At 41.8% G+C, this 27,154-nt stretch overlaps 1 protein-coding gene across 1 annotated transcript in view; it reads left to right on the top strand.

Moving 5' to 3' along the window:
• Nucleotides 1–27,154, top strand: part of cdh23 (cadherin-related 23) — a 688,999-nt gene that overhangs the window by 291,896 nt on the left and 369,949 nt on the right. Inside the window, exons 7-8 of the mRNA XM_064931960.1 lie at nucleotides 22,825–23,019; nucleotides 23,238–23,366. Coding sequence (XP_064788032.1) covers nucleotides 22,825–23,019; nucleotides 23,238–23,366 — 324 coding nt within the window. The remainder of the gene's footprint in view (nucleotides 1–22,824; nucleotides 23,020–23,237; nucleotides 23,367–27,154) is intronic.

Below are 27,154 nucleotides of genomic sequence, written 5' to 3'. Positions count from 1 at the left end.
ACCATCATTCTATCTTCCGCACAGCAACTCCACTTCCACTTGTCTCCAATTCCACATCCCAACCCTCAGTTTCCCTCAGCCCATTCCATCTATCTCTACTGGCCACCCACTTCGGATTTCTACACAACATATATCTTTCAACTATGCTGTGATGTTTAACGTACAATTTAAATATTTCTAAACTAATAGAATCCACAGATTGCAAGTTTAAGATAAATACTTTTACTAAGAGTATTAGTATATTAGTACTTGACTGACCTGGTCTCTCCAGATATCCTAACAGTACTACTTCTAGGATCAATTTTAGATCAACGCTATGCATTTTCAGCCGTTCCTGAACCTGAGACCAGAAACAGACTACTTGAGGGCAATGCCAAAATAAATGGTCTGTTGATTCTGTTTCCTCACAACAACATTTTCAGAGTTTCAATGATTTTATGCCCCAAATATTCAACATTTTGTTGGTGGCAAGAATTCTATTTAATAATTTTAGCTGAAAAGCACGAAGTCTTGAATCTCGCAATGTTTTATATACCAATCAATCAAATGTATTTTTAAAGCCCTTCTTACATCTGCTGATGTCACAAAGTGCTGTACAGAAACCCAGCCTAAAACCCCAAACAGCAAGCAATGCAGGTGTAGAAGCACGGTGGCCAGGAAAAACTACCTAGAAAGGCCAGAACCTAGGAAGACATCTAGAGAGGAACAAGGCTATGAGGGGTGGGCAGTCCTCTTCTGGCTGTGGAGATTACAACAGAACATGAACAAGATGTTCAAACGTTTATAGATGACCAGGAGGGTCAAATAATAATAATCACAGTGGTTGTAGAGGGTGCAACAGGTCAGCACCTCAGCAGTAAATGTCAATTGGCTTTTCATAGCCAATCATTCAGAGTATCTCTCCTGCTGTCTCTAGAGAGTTGAAAACAGCAGGTCTGGGACAAGGTAGCAGATCCGGTGAACAGGTCAGGGTTCCATAGCCACAGGCAGAACAGTTGAAACTGGAGCAGCAGCATGGCCGGGTGGACTGGGGACAGCAAGGAGTCATCAGGTCAGGTAATCCTGAAGCATGGTCCTAGGGCTCAGGTCCTCCGAGATAGAGAGAGAAAGAAAGAATTAGAGAGCATACTTAAATTCACACAGCACACCGGATAAGACAGGAGAAATACTCCAGATATAACAGACTGACCCTAGCCCCCCGACACATAAACTACTGCAGCATAAATACTGGAGGCTGAGACAGGAGAGGTCGGGAGACACTGTGGCCCCATCCGACGATACCCCCGGACAGGGCCAAACAGGTACTATATATCAACTCATACACCTTGTACCATGGAATCGGTACATCAGAAATCTATTCCCAACTATTTTCAATCTGTATGGCACAGTTGTCAACATCATGGTCCTCAAATGAAACTGCTTTACTTTCCTATATGCTATTTTTATTCCTCTGCCAGTTGTGATCCTTTATATTGGGCAGACAGACCAGTTCTCTACCTCCTCCTGAGTTCAGCCATAATATGTGTTGTAATATTTGTTCTGTCTTTTCAGGGGGATGAAATTGAAATTGTAGCCAGCTCTGAAATGCTTGTTTGAAAAAGGCCATTTTGAAACAATGGATGAGCTTTTCTTAGGAATCTACTTGAGAAACATTTAGGGTTCAAGTAAAACGTTTGAATAAGTGAAGCTTTTAGAGAGAGGTTTAGTCCTTTTATATTTAATAATCTTATCCCACCCAATTCATATTCATTATATAAATAGGCACGCTTTATTTTGTCTGGTTTAGCATCCCAGATAAAGCAAAATATTTTTTCATATGATTTGAAAAAAGAATCATCAAGAGTAGGCAGCTCCATAAGTAAGTGAGTGAACTGAGATTTGACTAAGGAGTTAATCAGGGCCATTTTAACATCAATAGACAGACAACATGTGGTTGCAGGATCTTGTCTATTTTTACAAGTTTACTATTGAAATTCATTGTGGAGAGCTTATTTATATATTTGGTGATATGAATACCAAGTATGTCTACTTCACCATCAGCCCATGTTATAGGTAAACTGCAGGGTAATGTAAAAGTATGATTTTTTAAAGATCCAATACGTAATATTGTACACTTATCGTAATTAGGTTTTACTCCAGAGAGTACAGAAATGTTATCTAGATCTACAATGAGACATTGCAGGGATCTAGCTTGCGGACTTAGTTTAAAACATGGACACCTTGGATTTCTACTCCTATAATGTCGTTTTTGGATCTGATTTTAATAGCTAGCATTTCGATGGCCATAACGAATAGATATGGTGACAGCTGACACCCTTGCTTAACTCCTCTTGACCATTCAAAACTCTGAGAAGTAGCCGTTATTTACTATTTTACACCCGGGGTTGCTACACATTATTTTTTACCCATTTTATAAGAGAATAACCGAAATTGAAAAAATACAAGCATTTTTAAAATAAAATCCAGTCTTACTTTATCAAATGCTTTTTCAAAATCCACTATAATTATCAGGCCTTGCTTCTTAGTTGTTTCATGATGCTCTATTTTTTCTAGTAGTTGTCGTATATTATCTTCAATGTATTGTCCATGTAAAAACCTGTCTGATCAGGATGAACAATACTTGGTAAAACCTTTTTAATTCTAGTGCTATGCATTTTGCTAGTATTTTTGCATCACAACATTGAGGTGTAAGGGGCCTCCAGTTTTTTAGATAGACTAGGTCTTTATATTTTCCATCTGGGTCTTGTTTTAATAATACAGAAATCAGACCTTTCTGTTGAGTACCTGACAGACTACCATTTATGTAGGAGTAGTAGAAACAATCTAACAATGGAGCTTTTAGTATATCAAAAAAGGCTTGATATACCTCTACTGGTATGCCATCAAGCTCTAGGGTTTATCCAGACTGAAAGGATTTAATAGCCTCAAAAAGTTATTCCTCTGTAATTTGGCCTTCACACTGATCTTTCTGTTCATTTGTTACATTTCTATTTTTTATATTATTTGGAAAGAATTCCTTAACATAATCTTCATTCAGTGGGAGAGGATGGGACGGAAAAGAGAACATCTGCCTAAAATAATTAGCTTCCTATTTTAAAATATAATTTGGAGAATCATAGAATCATAGACTCCGTCTTCAGTAACGAGTTTCGGCAAATTATTTTTTTCTAGCGTTCCTGTATTGGAGATTCAGGAAGAATTTTGTGGATTTTTCTCCATATTCAACCCAGTTTGCTTTATTTTTGCAATAGGTTACATTAGATTGTTCTTGAAGTCCTCAAGTTATTTTGTTTTTCCTCTAACTTATTTTGTATCTCTGTCGTATCATTTTTATTGCTATCTACCTGTACTATTAGTTCATGGATTTCCCTTGTTAGTCTTGTCTCTTTTAGCCAGAAACTGCTTTTTTATTATTGATGAATATTGGATTGAATGACCTCTGAAGGTACATTTAAAGGTATCCCAAACAACAAGGGGATTTGCTGAACCTATATTATACTGGAAATATTCAGTTATAGATGTTTTTGTCTTAGTTAAAAATAAGTTGTCCTCAAGTAAACGTTGATTCAATTTCCAATATCCCCGTCCATGTGGTAAATCTATAAGAGTTATGTGAATGCCAATTAGGTGATGATCCGATCAAATTCTGTCTTCTATTAAAACTTTTTTTTTACCTTTGATGCAAGAGAGAAAGAGACAAGAAAGTAGTAAAGACGACTGGCTTGATTAAGTCTCCTCTTTGTATACTTTCTAGGTCGGGGTTTTTTATTCTCAAATATCCACAATATTTGTGATTTCCTTAAGGGCACAGTGATGATAGTGTGTAGAGTGATTACCTTTACAGTCCAGTGAGGTACTTAACACTGTGTTACAGTCTCCTACCACTATGATAAGAAGTATGGATCATCCTGATTCGAACCATATACAGTGGGGCAAAAAAGTATTTAGTCAGCCACCAATTGTGCAAGTTCTCCCACTTAAAAAGATGAGAGAGGCCTGTAATTTTCATCATAGGTACACTTCAACTATGACAGACAAAATGAGAAAAAAAAATCCAGAAAATCACATTGTAGGATTTTTAATGAATTTATTTACAAATTATGGTGGAAAATAAGTATTTGGTCAATAACAAAAGTTTATCTCAATACTTTTTTATATACCCTTTGTTGGCAATGACAGAGGTCAAACGTTTTCTGTAAGTCTTCACAAGGTTTTCATACACTGTTGCTGGTATTTTGGCCCATTCCTCCATGCAGATCTCCTCTAGAGCAGTGAAGTTTTGGGGCTATTGCTGGGCAATACAGACTTTCAACTCCCTCCATAGTTTTTCTATGGGGTTGAGATCTGGAGACTGGCTAGGCCACTCCAGGACCTTGAAATGCTTCTTACGAAGCCACTCCTTCGTAAGATGTGACTTAATGAGAGTGTGTACGATGTCCGTATGAGAGTAAGACTATAATGTGTGCTGTCCAAATAAATAATTACTCTGCCAATTTGCATAGCCTTAATATTCATGATGATAATTGTAATCCATATCGTATCATCATCATAGTTGCATCACAATTACCTTTAACATCATTGAAAACACATCCCAGCATTCCCATACTAATTGACGATTCACATGATCATGAAAGAGACCGTGCATTTCTCTAGAGACGGCTTGTATTCTGTACAATATGTTAACATATATAAACTTGTAGACAAATACATAAAAAATATAGACAAACAAGAAACATATTCATTTATAAAACAATTCTCGACAATAGAGAGAGAAGAGAAAAGAGAGAAAGAGAGTGAGAGAAGAGAGCAAGATCAGGTGTGTGTGCATGTATAATTCCGTATGTGTAAGCAAGCATGTAATTGAGTACTTGTGTGTTCACATCCACTTCGTAGTTTTCAGATATTTTTACAGTTCCCATACTTTCTTTTTTTTCGTAACCTGAAGTCCCTGTAGAATTTAGTACATCCATGGTGTTATGGAGCTGTCTCGGAATTGCTGTCCATCTATAAAGAGTTTGTCCACAATGAGAAAGGCACGCCAACCATCCTTCCTTTGTTGTCTTTGTACTGGATACAGTCTCTTACGATGTTCCTTTATCTCCCTTGGAAATTGGTCATTGAGACCGAATTTGGTGCCTTTAAGCTCCCTCCCCCTGCTTTTGATTAGCTCTTTCTCTTGGTAGTGTTCAAATTTTGCGATGATCAGTCGGGGACCCTTGGTCTTGTCGTTCCAAGCCCAATGTCTGTGTACTGGAAAGCTACCTTGTTTACAGTCTCTATAGGAACTTTCAAGGCGGATTGCATGCATTCTCTGATCGCTCCCTCTGGATTTTTGAGAGCGTCCTCAGGAAACAAAATGTGATGCCACGACTTTGTATGTCTTAGTAGCGTCTCCTTCATCACCTTGTTTTCCCTGAGTAGACAATCCATGTTGAAATCATGGATTTTTACCTTGGATGTGAGTGCCTTGTTCTCTGCTTTGAGTGTGAGAATTTCACTCTGGCTAAACTCCAAACTAACCCTCAGCTTTGCCATCTCCTCACACAACTTTTCCAGTGTTGCATAGATTCCAGCCAGAGCACTTACCTCTACTTCAACGGCAGGTAAATCGTCCATGTCTGTAGATTAATCTGTTTTCTTTTTTTGCCCGGTTAAAGTGATTTTGTGATATTTCCATGATGGAGTGTGTTGTAAAAGTGTCAATCTAGAATCAGTTTTGTATTTTGGATCACAAGGAATAAGGCTACATGAACAGGGATTGAGCAGTCATTGTGTGGTGTCTTTATCGATAAGTGGTTGGACACATTCATGGGCTAATGAAAGCAGAAGAATTTAGTGCGCTGCTCTTTGCGCCCAGTTACCCCCATTGACTCCTAATCGGTGGCACCGAGAGCCAATCAATGCTCTGATGGAGAGGCCATTGATCCCCATTGTAAGATTAATAAAACACAGGCCAACCTCTCTCTCTGCCCTCATTTCTTTGTCAGATCTCTCACTCTCCCTCTCTCTTCCTCCTTTCACCTCTGTTTCTCACTTTTCTCTCCTATCTTCCTCTCTTTCCCACTCTGTCACCTTCTCCCTCCCCTTCTCTCTCTCCTCCCCATCTTTCTTTCTCTCTCTCTTTCTCTCCCTAACCCCTCTCTCTTTCTCTCTCTCTAAGTGTCTCCTCTCAAGAGAGGAGGGTGATTTCAGCAGTGGCTCTTCAAGTAAGAGAAAACTCTGTCTGCGTCTCTCCATCTTGCTCCCCTTCATCCCTCTTTTTCCATCCCTTTTATCTTCTACTACCTTTCACCTTTTTAACATGTCGCTCCCGAACAAAAATACAAAATTTATTTAAAAACCGGGCAAACAATCCCTACTTTCTACACTAATTCGATGATTATGGAAGAATACCCAATAGCCGAACCGTCCGTCTATAAAAAGTTGTCTGATATTATTATTAGCTGATTGTGCTGGACAGTTTAGAGGTCTTGAGGTCTTGAGCCATATCAAGCGTCTCATAGTAGGAGTGCAAATCTCGAATCAGTGTAGTATTTTAGATCACAACGAATAAGGCTACATGAACAGGGGGGATTGAGCAGTCATTGTCTGGTATCTTTATGGATAACTGATTGGATAGACTCACGGCCTAATAAAAGCAGAAGGATTCACTGCGCTGCTCTTTGCACACAGTTTCTCCCTTTGACTAATCGGCGGCACCGAGAGCCAATCATTGCTCTGATGGAGAAACCATTGTTCCCCCATTGTAAGATTCAAACACAAGCCAACCAGTGGACAAACAATGTCTCAGATAGTGGATAGACTCTCGTAGTACCCTACAAAAAAATATTTTGTTAGGATGTCCTCGGAGCGTCTCAAAATGGTTGCCTAGTCGTCAAGATGTTGTGTCACCTGGAGATTTTGTCTAGTTCGCTGTTTGTTCCAGGGACACCACAAAGGACATTTCCAGGAGGTTCTCGGCGCGTTGTGTCATGGTACCCTGGATTTTTTTTCTTCTAGTTCCTGGTTTGTTCCAGGTTTGTTCCAGGCGATTTATGATGTTCACAAGGCATTTTTTTACCAGTCATCAAGACATAGTGTGATGGTCACAATTAAGCTTCCTCTAGGAGACTTTTGTCTAGTTCCGGAGACGTCAGTGAGGACCAGGTCAGGACTTTTTCAGGATGTTCTCAGGACATTCAGTGTTCCAGTCATCAGGACTTTGTCTGATGGTCCTAAGGGAATGTTGTTCCCCCCAAAAAATCTGTTTACCTACCTATCTGGCCACGCCCACCCTCGTTTCATTACACATCACCCTTTATTACTGTTACCGAGCCCATTGATTGGCGCAGTGGTCTAAGGAACTCCATCTCAATGCTGAAGGTGTCACTACAGATGCCTTGGTTCGATTCCAGGCTGAGATAGAAGCTGTTTTTCAGTCTCTCGGTCCCAGCTTTGATGCACCTGTACTGACCTCGCCTTCATTGCACAAAGGAATAACAAGTAAGTGAAAGAATGGCCTCCTACTGTGCTAAGTACCTATCAGCCATCAGATTTATCATGTTTCTGACCTCTAAAAGTTGTTCTCAACTCTTTTTTTAGTATACATTCCATTTTAGCTGAACACTTTAAACATCCATCCTAATTCACCACTTTAAAGATTTGGGAGACCTGGGACAGTTGTTAGGACACTGTGTGATTACACAATGTCCTAACAACTGAAAAAAAAATGTTCTGAGAATGTGTTGAAAAAGTCCTGACATGGTCCCTAATCACATCCTGGTACCTTACATGGAACTAAACAAAAGTTCACCAGAGAACATTACCTTAGGACCATCACACAACAACATAATGACTAGTAAAAATGAATGTCCTGAGAAAATTCTGAAAAAACTCCTCAATGATGTCCTGGTAATTTACAGTGAACTAGACAATGTCTCCCATCAGAACATTCCATGAGAACCATAACGCAAAGTCCTGATGACTGGTCAAATAAATGTCCAGAGAACGTCTTAAAGAAGTCCTGAAATGGACACCAATGGCCATCAAGTTTAATCAAATAAAAACAGGGAACTAACTTACATTGAACTCGATAAAAGTTTCCTAGAGAAAGTTCCAATGTGACCACCATGTGATGTCCAGAGGACTGTTACACTGAATGTCCTGAGAACGTCCTAAAAACCTTGATGATGTCATCAGAACGTATAGGGAACTAGACAAACGCTTCTTGGGGACCATGACACAACATCCTGCCATGAGCAAATAAGTACCTATAATGAATATCCAGGCAGGGTCGTTTAATGTCCTGAGGAGAACGTTCTGTCAGAGCCAAACAGGGACGTTACCTAATGGTCACTCAAAGACCTTATTGCAACGTTCTGTCGGTAGCAAACAGCACAGGCCAGTATGCCGTGTTTCTATTAGACTCAGACAATGATCGTGTGGAATCTCTGTCGTAGCGGATTTCAAACAGCAAGAAAAGTGCAGAGCGACGGCCAAAAAATAGGCCATGCTAGACTTTTGGTCGGGCTGATTTGGTGTTGCCTGGCGTTCGCAATTAAAGTAAATTGGATGTTGTTGACCCTGCCATACCGTGCGACTCAAAAGCTCCCATTTTTCGTGAACGACCTAAAGATCACGAAAAATCAATTGCGACACGTGAATCATGCCAGTATAGTTCCAAATTGGCACTGTGGGGGCGTGGCGTTAAGTGTACCACAGTTTTAGCAATGTACTCTTTTACTTGGTTTGATGGGGGGGGGGGGTCAGGGTCAATGGGTTCATCACCCTTCTATGGGTGTCTAGGGGCATGCCCCCCCAGGATATTTGTTTACAAGAAACAGCTGAGAAATGGTTGTTTCTGGTGAATTTTACAGGGAAAATGCATCCAAAACGTTCATGGTAATTTGGTCAAAATATGAATACAAACAATTTCTGTATTACTTTAAACTGTTGCTCTAGCTCGAACCATTCAGAAAGTCACCACCGAACCCCTGATTTATCTAAATGCAAATGTCATAACCCATTATTTGTGTACCCTTCACCACGCTTGTTATGCCCGCTGAGAGAATTGTTTTGTAGAACGACTGTGTCCATTCTGGTGACTTTTCTACTCCAAATGAATTAAATAAAAGATGCTGACTCCATCTAAAATATACTTTTGCCTTTCAAAAATGTACCTAACAGCATATTTATCCATATTATCAGACTGGTGTGTTATTTAGCAATATGTAGTATCGCCTGCAGCATAGTGGATATAAATAAGTAGGCTGAAACATGGGGTTGCCCATCTGTATTTGTGCTAATCAATAGCTATACTGAATATCAGTGCTTCCCAAACTTTTTCAGTTATGCCCATTCTTGATACACATGGGAAACTGTTGAGCGTTAAAAACCCAGCAGTGTTGCAGTTCTTGACACACTCAAACCAGTGCGCCTGGGACCTCATACCTCATCCTCTGAATGGCACACGTACACAATCCATGTCTCAATTGTCTCAAGGCCTAAAAGGTGTTCTCCCCTTCATCTAAACTAATTGAAGTGACATCAATAAGAGATCATAGTTTTTACCTGGATTGACCTGGTCAGTCTGTCATGGAAATTAATGTTTTTTCCACAGATCTCACAAATAAGATTAATGTGCTCACAAAACTTTGAGACTGTGAGGGACTATGGTACATGTATAGCTAGGTAACCCATAGGTAACCTATAGGCAACACATAACACATGGTCACTGACACTAATCAGTCCTAGTCAAGCTACTTAAACCTACCTGAGGCACATTTCTAGAGCAGATGTTTTCCTCAGCTGGCATGATTTAGCAGTGGCCACCACAAGAACACAAACATTATCAAGTAGCAGATCACAGCAACTAATTAAGTAATATCATTTATTCTAAACAGTGTCTTGGAAATACACTTAGCTAGCTAGCTAAGAAGCTCATATCAAGCCACTGTCATAATCAGCAGATGTAGACTGATGGCTATGTTGTCATTATCTTGCAACTATCAGTCAAATTTATTAATTAAAACTTCTTAAGGCTAGGGGGCAGTATTTTGACGTCCAGATGAAAAGCGTGCCCAAAGTAAACTGCCTGTTACTCAGGCCCAAAAGCTAGGATACGTAAATAAAATAGAAAACTAAAGTTTCGAAAACTGTTAAAATAATGTCTGTGAGTATAACAGAACTGATTTGGCAGGCGAAACCCCGAGGACAAACCATCCAGGGGAAAAGAAATTGAGTTCATAGGATTTCCCAATTGTTTCTATGGGAAGCCCTATTTTTGAGGAACCAGGTTGCAGTTCCTATGGCTTCCACTAGATGTCAACAGTCTTTAGAAATTGTTCACAGTTTTTATTTTGAGAAATGAAGATTCATTGTAAGTTTTGTATTCATTGTAAGTGTCAATCCAGGTGGACTCTACTGTTTTGGTGCACGTGAACTGGAACGCGCTTCACGTTGTTTTTATCCGGTATAAGAAACAGTTTATTCCGTCTTCAATTTTATTGATTATTTTTATTTCACCTTTAATTTAACCAGGTAGGCTAGTTGAGAACAAGTTCTCATTTGCAACTGCGACCTGGCCAAGATAACACGGAGTTACACAGACAACACGGAGTTACACATGGAGTAAACAATTAACAAGTCAATAACACAGTAGAAAAAAAGAGAGTCTATATACATTGTGTGCAAAAGGCATGAGGAGGTAGGCGAATAATTACAATTTTGCAGATTAACACTGGAGTGATAAATTATCAGATGGTCATGTACAGGAAGAGATATTGGTGTGCAAAAGAGCAGAAAAGTAAATAAATATAAACAGTATGGGGACGAGGTAGGTAAAATTGGGTGGGCTATTTACCGATAGACTATGTACAGCTGCAGCGATCGGTTAGCTGCTCAGATAGCAGATGTTTGAAGTTGGTGAGGGAGATAAAAGTCTCCAACTTCAGCGATTTTTGCAATTCGTTCCAGTCACAGGCAGCAGAGAACTGGAACGAAAGTCAGCCAAATGAGGTGTTGGCTTTAGGGATGATCAGTGAGATACACCTGCTGGAGCGTGTGCTACGGGTGGGTGTTGCCATCGTGACCAGTGAACTGAGATAAGGCGGAGCTTTACCTAGCATGAACTTGTAGATGACCTGGAGCCAGTGGGTCTTGCGACGAATATGTAGCGAGGGCCAGCTGACTAGAGCATGCAGGTCGAGGTGGTGGGTGGTATAAGGTGCTTTAGTAACAAAACGGATGGCACTGTGATAAACTGCATCCAGTTTGCTGAGTAGAGTATTGGAAGCCATTTTGTAGATGACATCGCCGAAGTCGAGGATCGGTAGGATAGTCAGTTTTACTAGGGTAAGTTTGGCGGCGTGAGTGACGGAGGCTTTGTTGCGGAATAGAAAGCCGATTCTAGATTGGATTTTAGATTGGAGATATTTGATAAGAAGGAGAGTGTCTAGCCAGACACCTAGGTACTTATAGATGTCCACATATTCTAGGTCGGAACCATCCAGGGTGGTGATGCTCGTCGGGCATGCGGGTGCAGGCAGCGAACGGTTGAAAAGCATGCATTTGGTTTTACTAGAGCAGTTGGAGGCCACGGAAGGAGTGTTGTTTGGAATTGAAGCTCGTTTGGAGGTTAGATAGCACAGTGTCCAAGGACGGGCTGGAAGTATACAGAATGGTGTCGTCTGCGTAGAGGTGGATCAGTTAATTGCCCGCTGCAAGATCAACATCATTGATATATAGAGAGAAAAGAGTCGGCCCGAGAATTGAACCCTGTGGCACCCCCATAGAGACTGCCAGAGGACCGGACAGCATGCCCTCCGATTTTGACACACTGAACTATGTCTGCAACGTAGTTGGTGAACCAGGCAAGGCAGTCATCAGAAAAACCGAGGCTACTGAGTCTGCCGATAAGAATATGGTGATTGACAGAGTCGAATGCCTTGGCAAGGTCGATGAAGACGGCTGCACAGTACTGTCTTTTATCGATGGTGGTTATGATATCGTTTAGTACCTTGAGCGTGGCTGAGGTGCACCCATGACCGGCTCGGAAACCAGATTGCACAGCGGAGAAGCTACGGTGGGATTCGAGATGGTCAGTGACCTGTTTGTTGACTTGGCTTTCGAAGACCTTCGATAGGCAGGACAGGATGGATATAGGTCTGTAACTGTTTGGGTCCAGGATGTATCCCACTTTGAAGAGGGGGATGACTGCGGCAGCTTTCCAATCCTCGGGGATTTCAGACGACATGAAAGAGAGGTTGAACAGGCTGGTAATAGGGGTTGTGACAATGGCGGCGGATGGTTTCAGAAATGGAGGGTCCAGATTGTCAAGCCCAGCTGATTTGTACGGGTCCAGGTTTTGCAGCTCTTTCAGAACATCTGCTATCTGGATTTGGGTAAAGGAGAACCTGGAGAGGCTTGGGCGAGTAGCTGCGGGGGGGGGGGGCGGAGCTGTTGGCCGAGGTTGGAGTAGCCAGGAAGAAGGCATGGCCAGCCGTTGAGAAATGCTTGTTGAAGTTTTCGATAATCATGGATTTATCGGTGGTGACCGTGTTACCTAGCCTCAGTGCAGTGGGCGGCTGGGACGAGGTGCTCTTGTTCTCCATGGACTTCACAGTGTCCCAGAACTTTTTGAAGTTAGAGCTACAGGATGCAAATTTCTGCCTGAAGAAGCTGGCCTTTTGCTTTCCTGACTGACTGTGTGTATTGGTTCCTGACTTCCCTGAACAGTTGCATATCGCGGGGACTATTCGATGCTATTGCAGTCCGCCACTATTGCACACCGCCATTTACATTTTATGATACCCGAGTTTGGATTAGGAATTAAGTGTTTGGACCAAGTTTACAGGTAACTTATTAGATACTTTGTAGTCATGTTGGGCAAGTTGGAACCGGTGTATTTCTGAATCAAACACGCCAAATAAATGGACATTTTGGGGATATAAAGAAGGGATTTATCAAACAAAATAACCATGCATTGTGTCATGAGACATTTGGGATTACAAAAAAAGATCTTCAAAGGTAAGGCATTTATTATATGGCTATTTCTGACTTTTGTGTCGCACCTGCCTGGTTGAATAATTATTTTCAAGTGTTTGTATGCGAGGCGCTGTCCTCAGATAATCGCATGGTCTGCTTTCACCATAGAGCCTTTTTGAAATCTGACACAGCGGCTGAGTTAAAAAGAAGTTAAGCATTATTTTGATGTATTACACATGTAATTTCGTGAATGTTGAATATTGATATTCCTGTAGTTTGAATTTTGCCCTCTATCATTTCACTGGATGTTGTCAAATCAATCCCGCTAAAGGGATAGGCGCGTGAAGGGATCCATAAGAGGTTTTAAGACCTTTTATATCAGTCGATGTCACAAAGTGCTGTACAGAAACCCAGCCTAAAACCCCAAACAGCAACTAATGCAGATGTAGAAGCATGATGGCTAGGAAAAACTTCCTAGAAAGGCCAGAACCTAGGAAGAAACCGAGAGAAGAAGCAGACTCTGAGGGGTGGCCAGTCCTCTTCTGGCTGTGCCGGGTGGAGATTATAACAGAATATGGCAAAGATGTTCAAACATTCATAGATGAACAGCAGGGTCAGATAATAATAATCACAATGGTTGAAGATGGTGCAACAGGACAGCACCTCAGGAGTAAATGTCAGTTGGCTTTTCATAGCCGATCATTCAGAGTTAAAGACAGCAGGTGCAGTACAGAGAAAGTCCAAAACAGCAGATCCGGGACAAGGTAGCACATCCTGTGAACAGGTCAGTGTTCCATAGCCGCAGGCAGAACAGTTGAAACTGGAGCAGCAGCCTGACCAGGTGGACTGGGGACAGCAAGGGGTCATCGGCCGAGGTAGTCCCAAGGCATGGTCATAGGGCTCAGTTCCTCTGAGAGGAGAAAGAGAGCGAACTAGAGGGAGCATACTTAAATTCACAAAGGACGAGACATTCACACGGATGAGAGAGGAGAAATACTCCAGATATTACAGGCTGACCCGAGCCCCCTGACAAATAAACTATTGCAGCCTAAATAATGGAGGCTGAGACAGGAGCGGTTGGGAGACACTGTGTCCCTGTAATACACCCGGACAGGGCCAAACAGTCAGGATATAACCCCATCCACTTTGCCAAAGCACAGCCCCCACGCTACTAGAGGGATATGTTCAACCACCAATTTACTACCCAGAGACTAGGCTAAGTATATGCCACAAAGATCTCCTCCATGGCACGATCCCGAGGGGGCGCCAACCCGGACAGGAAAATCACGTCAGTGGAAGAGCACCAGTAAGCCACTGATTCAGCCCCTGTAATACAGTTTGAGGCAGATAATCCCAGTGGAGAGAGGGGAACTGGCCAGGCAGAGACAGCAAGAGCGGTTCGTCGCTCCAGTGCTTTTCCGTTCACCTTCGTACCGCTGGGCCAGACTACACTCAATCATAGTACCTACTGAATAGATGAGTCTTCAATAAAGACGTAAAGGTTGAGACTGAGTCTCCGTCTCTCACATGGATAGGCAGACCATTCCATAAAAATGGAGCTCTATAGGAGAAAGCCCTGCATCCAGCTGTTTGCTAAGAAATTCTAGGGACAGTAATGATGCCTGCTTCTTGTGACCATAGTGTAACTGTAGGTATGTACGGCAGGATCAAATCGGAAAGATAGGTAGGAGCAAGCCCATGTAATGCTTTGTAGGTTAGCAGTAAAGCCGTGAAATCAGCCATTGCCTTAACAGGAAGCCAGTGTAGAGAGGCTTGCACTGGATTTATACGATCCAATTTTTGGGGTTCTAGTCAAGATTCTAGCAGCTGTGTTTAGCACTAACTGAGGTTTATTTCAAATCAAATCAAGCTTTATTTGCCACATGCAGGAAATACAAAAAGTGTAGACTTTACAGTGAAATGCTTAACCAACAGTGCAGTTGAAGAAGAAGAAAATATTTACCAAGTAGGCTAAAATAAGAAGTACTAATAAAAAGTAACACAATAAGAATAACATTAACGAGGTGATAAACAGGGGGCACCGGTACCAAGTCAGAGTGCAGGGGTACAGGCTAGTTGAGGTAATCTGTACATGTTGGTGGGGGCGAAGTGACTATGCACAGGTAACAAACAAACAGCGAGAAGCAGCAGTGTATATTGTCAGGTGGCGATTTGTATGATTTGTTTCGCAGTCTAATGGTGTAGAAGCTGTTGAGGAGCCTTTTGGTCCTAGACTTGGTGTTCCGGTATCGCTTGCCATGAGGTAGCAGAGAAAACAGTGACTGGAGTCACTGACAATTTTATGGGCTTTCCTCTGACACCGCCTTATTATATAGGTCCTGGATGGCAGGAAGCTTGCCCCCAGTGATGTACTAGGCCGTTCAAACTACCCTCTGTAGAACCTTACAGTCAGATGCCGAGCAGTTGCCATACCAGGCAGTGATGCAACCGGTCTGGATGCTCTTGATGGTGCAGCTGTAGAACCTTTTCAGGATCTGGGGGACCCATGCCATATCTTTTCAGTCTCCCGAGGGGGAAAAGGTCCTTTCGTTTCCGTTCATGACTGTCTTGGTATGTTTTGACCATGATAGATTGTTGGTGATATTGACACCAGGGAACTTGAAACTCTCAACCCTTGTCCACTACAGCCCCGCAAATGTTAATGGGGGCCTGTTCAGCCCGCATTTTCCTGTAGTCCACGATCAGCTCCTTTGTCTTGCTCACATTGAGTGAGAGGTTGTTGTCCAGGCACCACACTGCCAGTTCTCTGACCTCCTCTCTATAGGCTGTCTTATCGTTGTCAGTGATCAAGCATACCACTGTTGTGTCGTCAGCAAACTTAATGATGGTGTTGGAGTTGTGTTCGGCCACGCAGTCATGGGTGAAGAGGGAGTACAGGAGAGGACTCAGTACACACCCCCGTGGGCCCCAGTGTTAAGGATCTGCATGGCAGACGTATTGTTGCCTACTCTTACCACCTGGAAGTGGCCCGTCAGGAAGTGCAGGATTCAGTTGCAGAGGGAGGTGTTTAGTCCCAGCTTTTAGTGTCCTTAGCTTGGTGATGAGCTTCGTGGGCAGTATGGTGTTAAACGCTGAGCTGTAGCTGAACAGCATTCTCACATAGGTGTTCCTTTTGTCCAGGTGAGAAAGGGCGGTGTGGAATGCGATTGAGATTGCGTCATCTGTGGATCTTTTGGGGTGGTTTGAGAATTGGAGTGGGTCTAGGGTGTCCGGAAGAATGCTTTCAAAGCACTTCATGGCTACCAACATGGAGCGGTAATCATTTAGGCAGGTTACCTTCACTTCCTTGGGCACAGGAACTATGGTGGTCTGCTTGAAACATGTAGGTATTTCCGAATCGGTCAGGGAGAGGTTGAAAATGTCAGTGAAGACACTTGACAATTGGTCCGTGCATGCTTTGAGTACACATCCTGGTAATCCATCTGGCCCAGCGGCTTTGTGAATGTTGACCTGTTTAAAGGTTTTGTTCACATCGGCTACCGAGAGAATTATCACAGTCATCCAGAATAGCTGGTGCTCGTGTGCATGCTTCAGTGTTGCTTGCCTTGAAGCAAGCATAAAAGGCATTTAGCTCGTCTACAGGGAAGCTCGCGTCTGGGATTCCCTCAGTAATAGTTTTCAAGCCCTGCCACATCCGACAAGCGTCAGAGCCGGTGTAGTAGGATTCAATCTTAATCCTGTGTTGACGCTTTGCTTGTTTTATGGTTTGTCGGAGGGCATAGCAGGATTTCTTATAAACGTCCAGATTAGTCTCCCACTCCTTGAAAGCAGCAGCTCTAGCCTTGAGCTGGATGCGGATGTTGCCTGTAATCCATGGCTTCCGGTTAGGATATATGCGTACAGTCACTGTGGGGACGTTGTCATCGATGCACTTATTGATGAAGCTGATGACTGAGGTGGTGTGTTCCTTAATGCTTCCTGCTTTAGTTTTTTCTTGTAAGCAGGAATCAGGAGGATATAATTATGGTCAGATTTGCCAAATGGAGGGCTTTATGTGCATCTCTGTGTGTGGTGTAAAGGTGTTCTAGAATTTTTTTCTCCCCTGGATGGACATGTGACATGCTGGTAAAAATTTGATAAAACTGATTTAGTGCTTTATCCGGGTAGCTGGAAAGTAGAGCATTGCAGTAGTCTCATCTAGAAGTGACAAAAGCATGTATACATTTTTCTGCATAATTTTTGGACAGTTTCAGACTTTTGCAATGTTAGGAAGATGGAAGAAAGCTGTCCTTGAAATTTTCTTGATATGTTTGTCAAACGAGAGATCAGGGTCCATCCAGAGTAAAGGTCAAACCATCCACAGAGACAAACTGATATCTTTCCGACAAATAAGATCTTAACCAGGCCAGGACTTGTCCGTGTAGACCAATTTGCGTTTCCAGTCCCTCGAAAATAATGTGGTAATCGATGGTATCAAAAGCAGCACTAAGGTCAAGGTGTACGAGGACATATGCAGAGACTTGGTCTGACGCCATTAAAGGTAATTTACCACCTTCACGAGTGCAGTATCAGTGCTATGATGGGGTCTAAAACCAGACTGAGGCGTTTCGTATTCATTGTTCGTCTTCAGGAAGGCAGTGGGATGCTGCGCAACAGCTTTTTCAATTCTTGGGGAAAATAAGCGCCATAAACAAATGGTTAAGGCTCCGGTTTATGTTTACAGCTAACAATTATATACAGGCGTTTTCAGAACTTTCAGTGTCGTGCCAGCTGGAGATACAAATAGCAAGTTAATATTAGCTTGCTATAACATTAGACAGGGTTGGGTAGGTTACTTTCTAAATGTAATCCGTTACAGTTACTAGTTATAATCGGTAACATAACTTTTGGATTACCAAAACTTAACAACGTGATCTGATTACATTCGGTTACTTTTAGATTACTTTCTACTTAAGAGGCATTAGAAGAAGACAAACATGTATATCACCAATTGAATCTATTGCAGGATAAATCAATGTTAAAGTTCACATAGAATACCATATATGGATGTTACATTTTACTTTATTTTACCAGGCAAGTCAGTTAAGACAAATTCTTATTTTCAATGATGGCCTGGGAACAGTGAGTTAACTGCCTGTTCAGGGGCAGAACGACAGATTTGTAGCTTGTCAGCTCGGGGGTTTGAACTCGCAACCTTCCGGTTACTAGTCCAACACTCTAACCACTAGGCTACACTGCCACCCCATGGATTATGGATATGTTGTGTAGGCTTCTTCTAACCAATCACTTTCTACTACATTTAACAATACGATTAAATTATATATTTACATTTAAAAACAAAGTCTATCAGAGTTCCAGTCATTCCAATAAATGTTATACCCCTTGATCTTCATGAATAGGACTTGGACATATGGACGTATAGATTAACCAAATTGTTTTACCTGAGCATGACCCCAAAACTAAGGACTAAATTAGCCAGCCTTACTCTGTTGTTTATGATTTTGTTGTCATGGAGGACTGATTGGGCTCATTGATTTGAGTTGAAAAATAAATACTGTGCTCATGGAATGGCATGCTTTCAGCACTACTGAAGAAACAAGCCCCACTTGTGTTCCATAGGCTTGGATCCGTACTTTGCAGCTGTTGCAAGAGGGCATTTTTCATTGGCTGTCCACTGGCTTCAAAAACAATGATTGACAGGCAGCTTAAACATCTTGAATTCAACCATTATTGGATTCAAATACACATTTAGATTTGTGAACAGCCATCCACAACAACCACAATCTGTAATTTGTATTTTATATTTAACTAGGCAAGTCAGTTAAGAACAAATTCTTATTTAAAATGACGGCCTACCCTGGCCAAACCCTAACCCGGACAACAATGGGCCAATTTTGTGCCGCCCTATGGGACTCCCAATCACGGCCGGTTGTGATACAGCCTGGAATTTGAGATGCAGTGCCTTAGACCTCTGTGCCACTCCGGATGCGCAAATAGCTAAATCAGAGAGCAGCAGTATGAATCACATCAATGCGCTATGTAGATATCAATAATAAGTTATATCCGTATCGCCACATTTATTCAAGTTGGATAATCGTTGGATGCCGACAGTAGTCGCACCATTGGAAGACATAGCTTGGACTGTAGCCTACAAAAGCCTATTCCTGCTCTTATCCTGCGATCCATCAAACACATTTGGTGTGTCATCATAGTGGTCTCTGACTTGTGGTCAGACTCACTCAGGTGGAACAAACTTAAACTTGCACCTTTTTTCAATGATGATTTGAATGTCATTGAGAAAACAGAGAAGTGTCAAATACTTTTTTTCGCAAACATCCTTTCTGAATTTAAAAGTAATCCTCGAATTAATCATCTAGTTTTTCAAAAGTATCTGTTATCTGATTACAATATTTTTGCTGGTAATGTAACAGATTACAGTTAATAAAATGTAATCCCTTACATGTAATCCGTTACTTCACAACCCTTACGTTACATACTGTTCAAACACTTTGTGGGTCAAGGGTGGTTGAACTTAGTTTTCTTAACTGAAATATTTTTTGTCGCTAGAGGCCAATGGCTCGAGCATATATGGTTGGATCTGTTGGAATTCACTCTCCAGATCTTCCAAGGGAAGTGAATCTTCCTCGATAATGTCATCAGACACAAAGCGGCTCTTGCTGGCAGAGACCACCTTGTAGCCCATTGTTCCTCCGGTGATGTGTGTTTGCTGTTGACAAAACTAGTTTAAACACAGATAGAACAATGAGCCAGATATTTCAAATGATGTATAAATATGAAGCATCCGGTTGGCGTTTCCACTCACTACCAAATATGGTGTTGAGAAGAAGCCCAGTGGCCGGCAGTGGGAGAAGATGGAGCGAGATGAATTTGGCTGAAATTCTGCAAATTTTCTCATCGATGAAACATTTGATCGCCATACAATTTTTTGTTTCCTAAACTATAATCTGTAAGAAACATAGTGGCCTGCATTTGGTGGACTTTGCCCTTTGCTAAAGTTTTAAAAAGTGGTGTTGTTTAGGAGTGCAATGGCAAATTCAGTTATTGCAAACGGGCACTTTATAGAGTAGCCGTTCCCTAACGGAAATATGCAAATAAATGTAGAACACTCCAATAGGATCTCACGAGCTTGTGCTTGGCTGTGCCCACCTCCTTGCTTGTTCTGCCCACTATGATTGATTTGCTCCCATTGGAGACAACAGGCAATGGTCTATCTTGGGTTAGTTATAAAAATCTTTGGTATAAGCAGGACACGTACATGCCCACCTTTGCAACGTAATACCTGCCCTTGACCTTATGCCTGCCCATATGTGAAGGTCAAGTAAATTACGTGATGAAAGAGGTGAAAAAGAGGCTTCTGACTAGTTATAAAATCTGTTGATGTGTAAAGGGATCTGTAAGATATGACGATTTGTTGTTGTATTTGCTTTGTGAAGGTGTTTTATGATTATCCTTGTATGGAGGGTGGCTTTACTAAATCACATGATTGATACCCTGCGGATTCGATGCCCGATGATACCCCCCCCCCCACTACCACCATTCTTATTTTCTTTCTTTCTCCCTCTCCCTTTCTCTCTCTCTCTCTCTCTCTCTCTCCATATATCTCTCTCTCCATCCTCTCTCTGGGTGGCAGGCACCTTAATCCAGTGAGACAGACCTGCTGATGCATGCCTGTCTTTCTGCAAGAGGACAAGGAGGGAGGGATGTAGGAGTTAGAGAGAGAGCGAGAGAGAGAGCGAGGTTGTAGGTGTAGGAAAAAGAGAGAAAATCTAAGAGAAAGAGACATGGAGGGTAAGATAGAGTGATAGGCAGTATGATGTCAGGGGATGTAGACATGGGGAGCTAGTCAGCTTATATTACCTGTGCTATGCTGTTGTGTTCCCTGGGCAATGGCCCTTGGCCTCCCAGCATATCCCTGTAGTACGACTGATAGGGGCTGAGGAGCACTCACACACACCACACACCCTCTCCTTTGTTTCCGTGAGAGGTGCAGCAGACAGACTGTTGCAGCAGACCACACTTTCGTATTTTGGGTATTCTGTTTGTGCTGATCTTAACTTTTTTTGTACATAAGTTTTCCGTCATAATTTCCTATGATGGAAGGGGAACTCAGGGGAGGGGGTTGTGTGCCTTTTTGTTAACTACAGCTGGTGTGCTTGTCACGCCCTGACTTTAGAGATCCTTTTATGTCTCTATTTTGGTTTGGTCAGGGTATGAGTTGGGGTGGACATTCTATGTTTTGTGCTCTATGTTTTCTATTTCTGTGTGTTTGGTCGGGTGTGGTTCTCAATCAGAGGCAGCTGTCCATCGTTGTCTCTGATTGAGAACCATACTTAGGGAGCCTTTTCCCACCTCTGTTTTGTGGGTAGTTATTTTCTGTTTCTTTTGTGTCGGCACCAGACAGAACTGTTTAGTTTGTTCTGCTTTGTTATTTTTTGTTCTAGTGTTCAGTTTTATTAAAAATCATAAACATGTAGCACGCTGCACCTTGGTCCTCTTCTTCAAACAGCCGTTTCAGTGCAATCTTTAATATTAAGGAAGTCAAGGTTCTACTCGCCTGAGTTAGAATACCTCATGATAAGCTGTAGACCATAATACAGTATTTACCAAGAGAGTAAATAGTATGAACAATGATAAAGCCTACAGGGAGGAGGTCGGAGACCTGGCCTCAATGTCAGCAAGACAAAGGAGCTGATCGTGGACTATAGGAAATGGAGGGCTGAGGACAACCCCCATCCACATCGATGAGGCTATAGTGGAGCAGGTTGAGAGCTTCCTCAGTATCCACATCACTTAGGAATTATCATGGTCCACACACACCAATGCAGTCATGAAGAGGACATGACATTGTCTCTTCTCCCTCAGATTCATCATGGGCCCTCAGATCCTCAAAAAGTTATACAGCTGCGCCATTGAAAGCATCTTGACTGGCTGCATCACCGCTTGGCATGGCAACTGCTTGGCATCTGACCTCAATTTGCTACAGAGGGTAGTGCATTCAGCCCAGTGCATCGCTGTGGCCTAGCTCATTGTCATCCAGGACCTCTATACCAGACGGTGTCAGAGGAAAACATTGTCAAAGTCTCCAGCCACCCAAGTTATAGACTGACCATCTCCTTTGCATCGACAAGGGAGCTCCCCCCTCTCAACCCCTAATGAATGGGAAAGATTGGCAACATCTAATTTATGGTGCTGATCTCTCCCATCATTTGGAATTGAGGAAATTAGTCTTGGGTCTACACACTGAATTGTGTGAGACATGGACTCAACTTGACATTAGATCACTGTTGAGCTTTAAAACATGATAATTTTGGGGATCCTGAGTGGTGCAGCGGTCTAAGATATTACATCTCAGTGCTTGAGGCATCACTACAGACATCCTGGTTCAATTCCAGACTGTATCACAACTGGACATTATTGGGAGTCCCATAGGGTGGCCCAGCGTCGTCTGGGTTTGGATGGTGTAGGTCCTCATACTAAATACAAATGTGTTCTTAACTGAGTTGCCTAGTTAAATAAATGTTAAATAACATATTTTATTTATCATACTGGGCTCTTTTATTTTCTAAGACACTTCTGTGTAGTTCTAAAATGTGAGGAATCAGTTGTTGTGAATGGTAATCGTATTTCATTATTTCCCCAGTTACTACTTTGCTTAATTCTCATTGGTCAGATATTGTTAATTAGTTGAGAAGAAAAAGGACATAGTTGAGTTGGTGCTTGGCTGCAAATGTGGCCAATTAATCATTACATCTGCAGAACAGTAATCTGTCTCAATTCAGTGTTTCGACATAGTCATCCATCTATCTTTTGAAAATCCCTTCATACTACAGAACTATGACTTTATGCCAATCTGTGTGCCTGTCTCTCCCTGGGTTCCAGAACACTCCAGTGGGCACCTCAGTGTACCAGGTAAATGCCACAGACCCAGACCAAGGCACAGGGGGAAGTGTGCTCTTCTCCTTCCAGCCCCCTTCTCCCTTTTTCTCCATCGATGGAGCCCGTGGTACGGTCACTGTCACCAGGGCCCTGGACTACGAGACCACCTCGGCCTACCAGCTCACTGTCAATGCCACGGTGAGAGAACACACAAAGTGCAGATAAGCTTACACACACTGTTTTTTTAAAATAAAGTAACAAGGCAGGATAGTGTTCAGTAGGGCACAGGGTAGCATAATGTTTTAAAAATGAAAAGGAGCAAGTCCAGGTAATCCCTCCCTGTTTCAGTCTGTTTTCTTCCAAGTGAACATGACCAAGGTGTGACCATGCTTGTGTTCTTCTGCTCTCTCCATCAGGACCAGGATAAGAAGCGGCCTCTATCCAGTCTGTCTAACTTGGCAATCACCATCACTGATGTCCAGGACATGGACCCTATCTTCACCAACCTGCCCTACAGCACCAACATAGAGGAGGACGCCCCACTGGTTAGTAATACTCCTCCTTTCATCCCCCCTTTCTCTACTTCTCCATCTCCTCCCCCACCTTTTCTCCTTATCTGCCCTAAGGCACCAACACAGAGGACTCCTCCATGCCGGTCAGTGACACTCTGTCTCATCTCCCCCTGTCTCTGAACACCATCCAGTTTTGATTTCTAGTTGCCATATATTTTTCAACAGGGCTGTGATGTTTCACAAAAGTTTTGAAACTTTCTATTCTCATAGTTTCTTCAGATTGTAAATTAAAGATTTTTTGCAATGAGTATTATGTTATTGATTGATTGACTATGACATTTCAGATTACACAGCAGTGCTATTTGCAGAGTTAACTCCAGGTAAATGTAACAATTCTTCAGCCATTCCTGTGACCAAAAACAAGCTACATAGGGACAGTATCAAAATAAATAATCTAAGGATTCTGTCTCTGAGTTTTGAATCCAGCGTCATCTTGTTTGTCAGTTCATAAACCATGTGCCTTGAAAACCAGCTATTTGCAATCTGTATGGCACATCTGTCCATTTTTTGGTCCTTAAATGAAACTGGTATACTTTTTTTATTTATTACAATTTTCTTTAGCCAATATTAGTCTTTAAGCAGGGGTGACAGACAAGTTTCTCACTTTATCCCCCTTCCTTTTTCATCTTCCATTTTTGGTTGTAATTTTAGACAGAGCAGACATTTCCATATATTTTTTTAGCTGCATGTGTCACCACCAGTCCGATTTATGATATAATTTAAAAGATTATACTGTTAAACATTTTTATCCCAAAATAATGAGTATATTTGATAATAATTTGTATAAATAATTAACATAATTAGTATATATCAATGACTATATATATCAATGACTATATTTGAGTTTAACCATAATATTTGTTTTAATATGTGTACTGTAATTTCTGGTGGATTAAATTGTAATTGCAACCAACTTTCTATGGCTTGTTTTAAAATAGCGATATTTCAGAGATTTTAGTTCATTTTTCAATAACCAAAAGTGAGAGGTTGTAATGTGAATAAAGGGACAAAGGCCATTCTTGAACACGGGGTGAGCCATTCTTACTAATCTGATAGAGAACCAGTTCCTATTTAGGTATAGATTTGTATGACTTTAGTGAGAGGTCGAATGCTTTAATATTTAATAATTTCTGCCCTCCGAATTCATATTAATTACACAAATAGACCCGTTTAATTTTGTCTGGCTTGCCATTCCAAATAAAATGTAATATTTTTTGCTCATATCATTTAAAAACAAGTTGTTAGGTGTAGGCAAGATCATAAGCAAGTCGGTAAACTGGGATATGACTTAAGAGTTAATCAGGGTGATTTTTCCACAAATAGACAGGTATTTTCCTTTCCATGGTAGTAAGATTTTTTATTTTTTTATTTCACCTTTATTTAACCAGGTAGGCAAGTTGAGAACAAGTTTTCATTTACAATTGCGACCTGGCCAAGATAAAGCAAAGCAGTTCGACACACACAACGACACAGAGTTACACATGGAGTAAAACAAACATACAGTCAATAATACAGTATGAACAAGTCTATATACGATGTGAGCAAATGAGGTGAGATAAGGGAGGTAAAGGCAAAAAAGGCCATGGTGGCAAAGTAAATACAATATAGCAAATAAAACACTGGAATGGTAGATTTGCAATGGAAGAATGTGCAAAGTAGAAATAAAAATAATGGGGTGCAAAATAAATAAATAAATTAATTAAATACAATAGGGAAAGAGGTAGTTGTTTGGGCTAAATTATAGGTGGGCTATGTACAGGTGCAATAATCTGTGAGCTGCTCTGACAGTTGGTGCTTAAAGCTAGTGAGGGAGATAAGTGTTTCCAGTTTCAGAGATTTTTGTAGTTCGTTCCAGTCATTGGCAGCAGAGAACTGGAAGGAGAGGCGGCCAAAGAAAGAATTGGTTTTGGGGGTGACTCGAGAGATATACCTGCTGGAGCGTGTGCTACAGGTGGGAGATGCTATGGTGAGCAGCGAGCTGAGATAAGGGGGGACTTTACCTAGCAGGGTCTTGTAGATGACATGGGTGGGTTTGGCGGCGAGTATGAAGCGAGGGCCACCCAACGAGAGCGTACAGGTCGCAATGGTGGGTAGTATATGGGGCTTTGGTGACAAAACGGATTGCACTGTGATAGACTGCATCCAATTTGTTGAGTAGGGAGGCTATTTTGTAAATGACATCGCCAAAGTCGAGGATCGGTAGGATCGTCAGTTTTACAAGGGTATGTTTGGCAGCATGAGTGAAGGATGCTTTGTTGAGAAATAGAAAGCCAATTCTTGATTTAACTTTGAATTGGAGATGTTTGATATGGGTCTGGAAGGAGAGTTTACAGTCTAACCAGACACCTAAGTATTTGTAGTTGTCCACGTATTCTAAGTCAGAGCCGTCCAGAGTAGTGATGTTGGGCAGGTGCAGGTAGCGATCGGTTGAAGAGCATGCATTTAGTTTTACTTGTTTTTAAGAGCAATTGGAGGCCACGGAAGGAGAGTTGTATGGCATTGAAGCTTGCCTGGAGGGTTGTTAACACAGTGTCCAAAGAAGGGCCAGAAGTATACAGAATGGTGTTGTCTGCATAGAGGTGGATCAGAGACTCACCAGCAGCAAGAGCGACCTCATTGATGTATACAGAGAATAGAGTCGGTCCAAGAATTGAACCCTGTGGCACCCCCATAGAGACTGCCAGAGGTCCGGACAGCAGACCCTCCGATTTGACAAGATCTGATCTATTTTTTGCTTACTTTCTATTAAAATGTACTAGTGATATAATTTCTTTCTTTCGGGGTATGAGTACCGAGTATGTCCACTTCACTGCCAGACAATTGTATTGGTAAACTACACAATCATTTTTTAATGCACCAACACGTAACTTATCATACTTTTTGTAATCCAGAGAGGTTAGAAAATGTATCTAGATCCTCTATGATCCAAATTGTGGATTTAAATGAGAACATGTATCATCAGCATACAATGACACATTTGTTTTGAAGCCCTGGATTTCTAGCCCCTTGATATTATTGTTGGATCTCATTTTAATAGCTAACATTTCGATGACCATAATACACAGATACAGTGCTTTCAGAAAGTTTTCAGACCCCTTGACCTTTTCCTCATTTTGTTACGTTACAGCTTTATTCTAAAATGTATTAAACAGTACCCCATTATCTACACACAATACAGCATAATGACAAAGAGGAAACAGGTTTTTACAGATTTTTGCATTTTTTTTTAAGTATTTGATTGGAGTCTACCTGTGGTAAATTCAATTGATTGGACATGATTTGGAAAGGCCCACACATGTCCATCATTCTTAAATAGAAGACATTTGGGAAAGCCAAGACTCTTCCTCGGACAGGTTACTCTGCCAAACTGAGCAATCGGGGGAGAAGGCCTTAGTCAGGGAGGTGACCAAGAACCTGATGTTCACTCTGACAGAGCTCCAGAGTTTCTTTGTTCCTTTCTGCAGCACTCCACCAATCAGGTTTTTATGGTAGTGTGGCCGATGGAAGCCACTCCTCTGTAAAAAGCACATGACATCTCGCTTGGAGTTTTCCAAAAGGGACTTAAAGGACTCTCAGACCATGAAAAACAAGATTATCTGGTCTGATAAAACCATGAGTGAACTACTTGACTAAGTGTCAAGTCTGGAGGAAAACTGGCACCATCCCTACGGTGAAGCATGTGGTGGCAACATCATGTTTTTCAGCGGTAGGGACTGGGAGAATAGTCAGGATAGAGGGAAAGATGAACAGAGCAAAGTGCA

The sequence above is a fragment of the Oncorhynchus masou genome, chromosome 23, assembly GCF_036934945.1.
Source record: "Oncorhynchus masou masou isolate Uvic2021 chromosome 23, UVic_Omas_1.1, whole genome shotgun sequence".
NCBI lineage: Eukaryota > Metazoa > Chordata > Actinopteri > Salmoniformes > Salmonidae > Oncorhynchus > Oncorhynchus masou.
The sequence above is the reverse complement of the archived record's forward strand: the minus strand, read 5'-3'. Positions and strand labels throughout refer to the sequence as shown.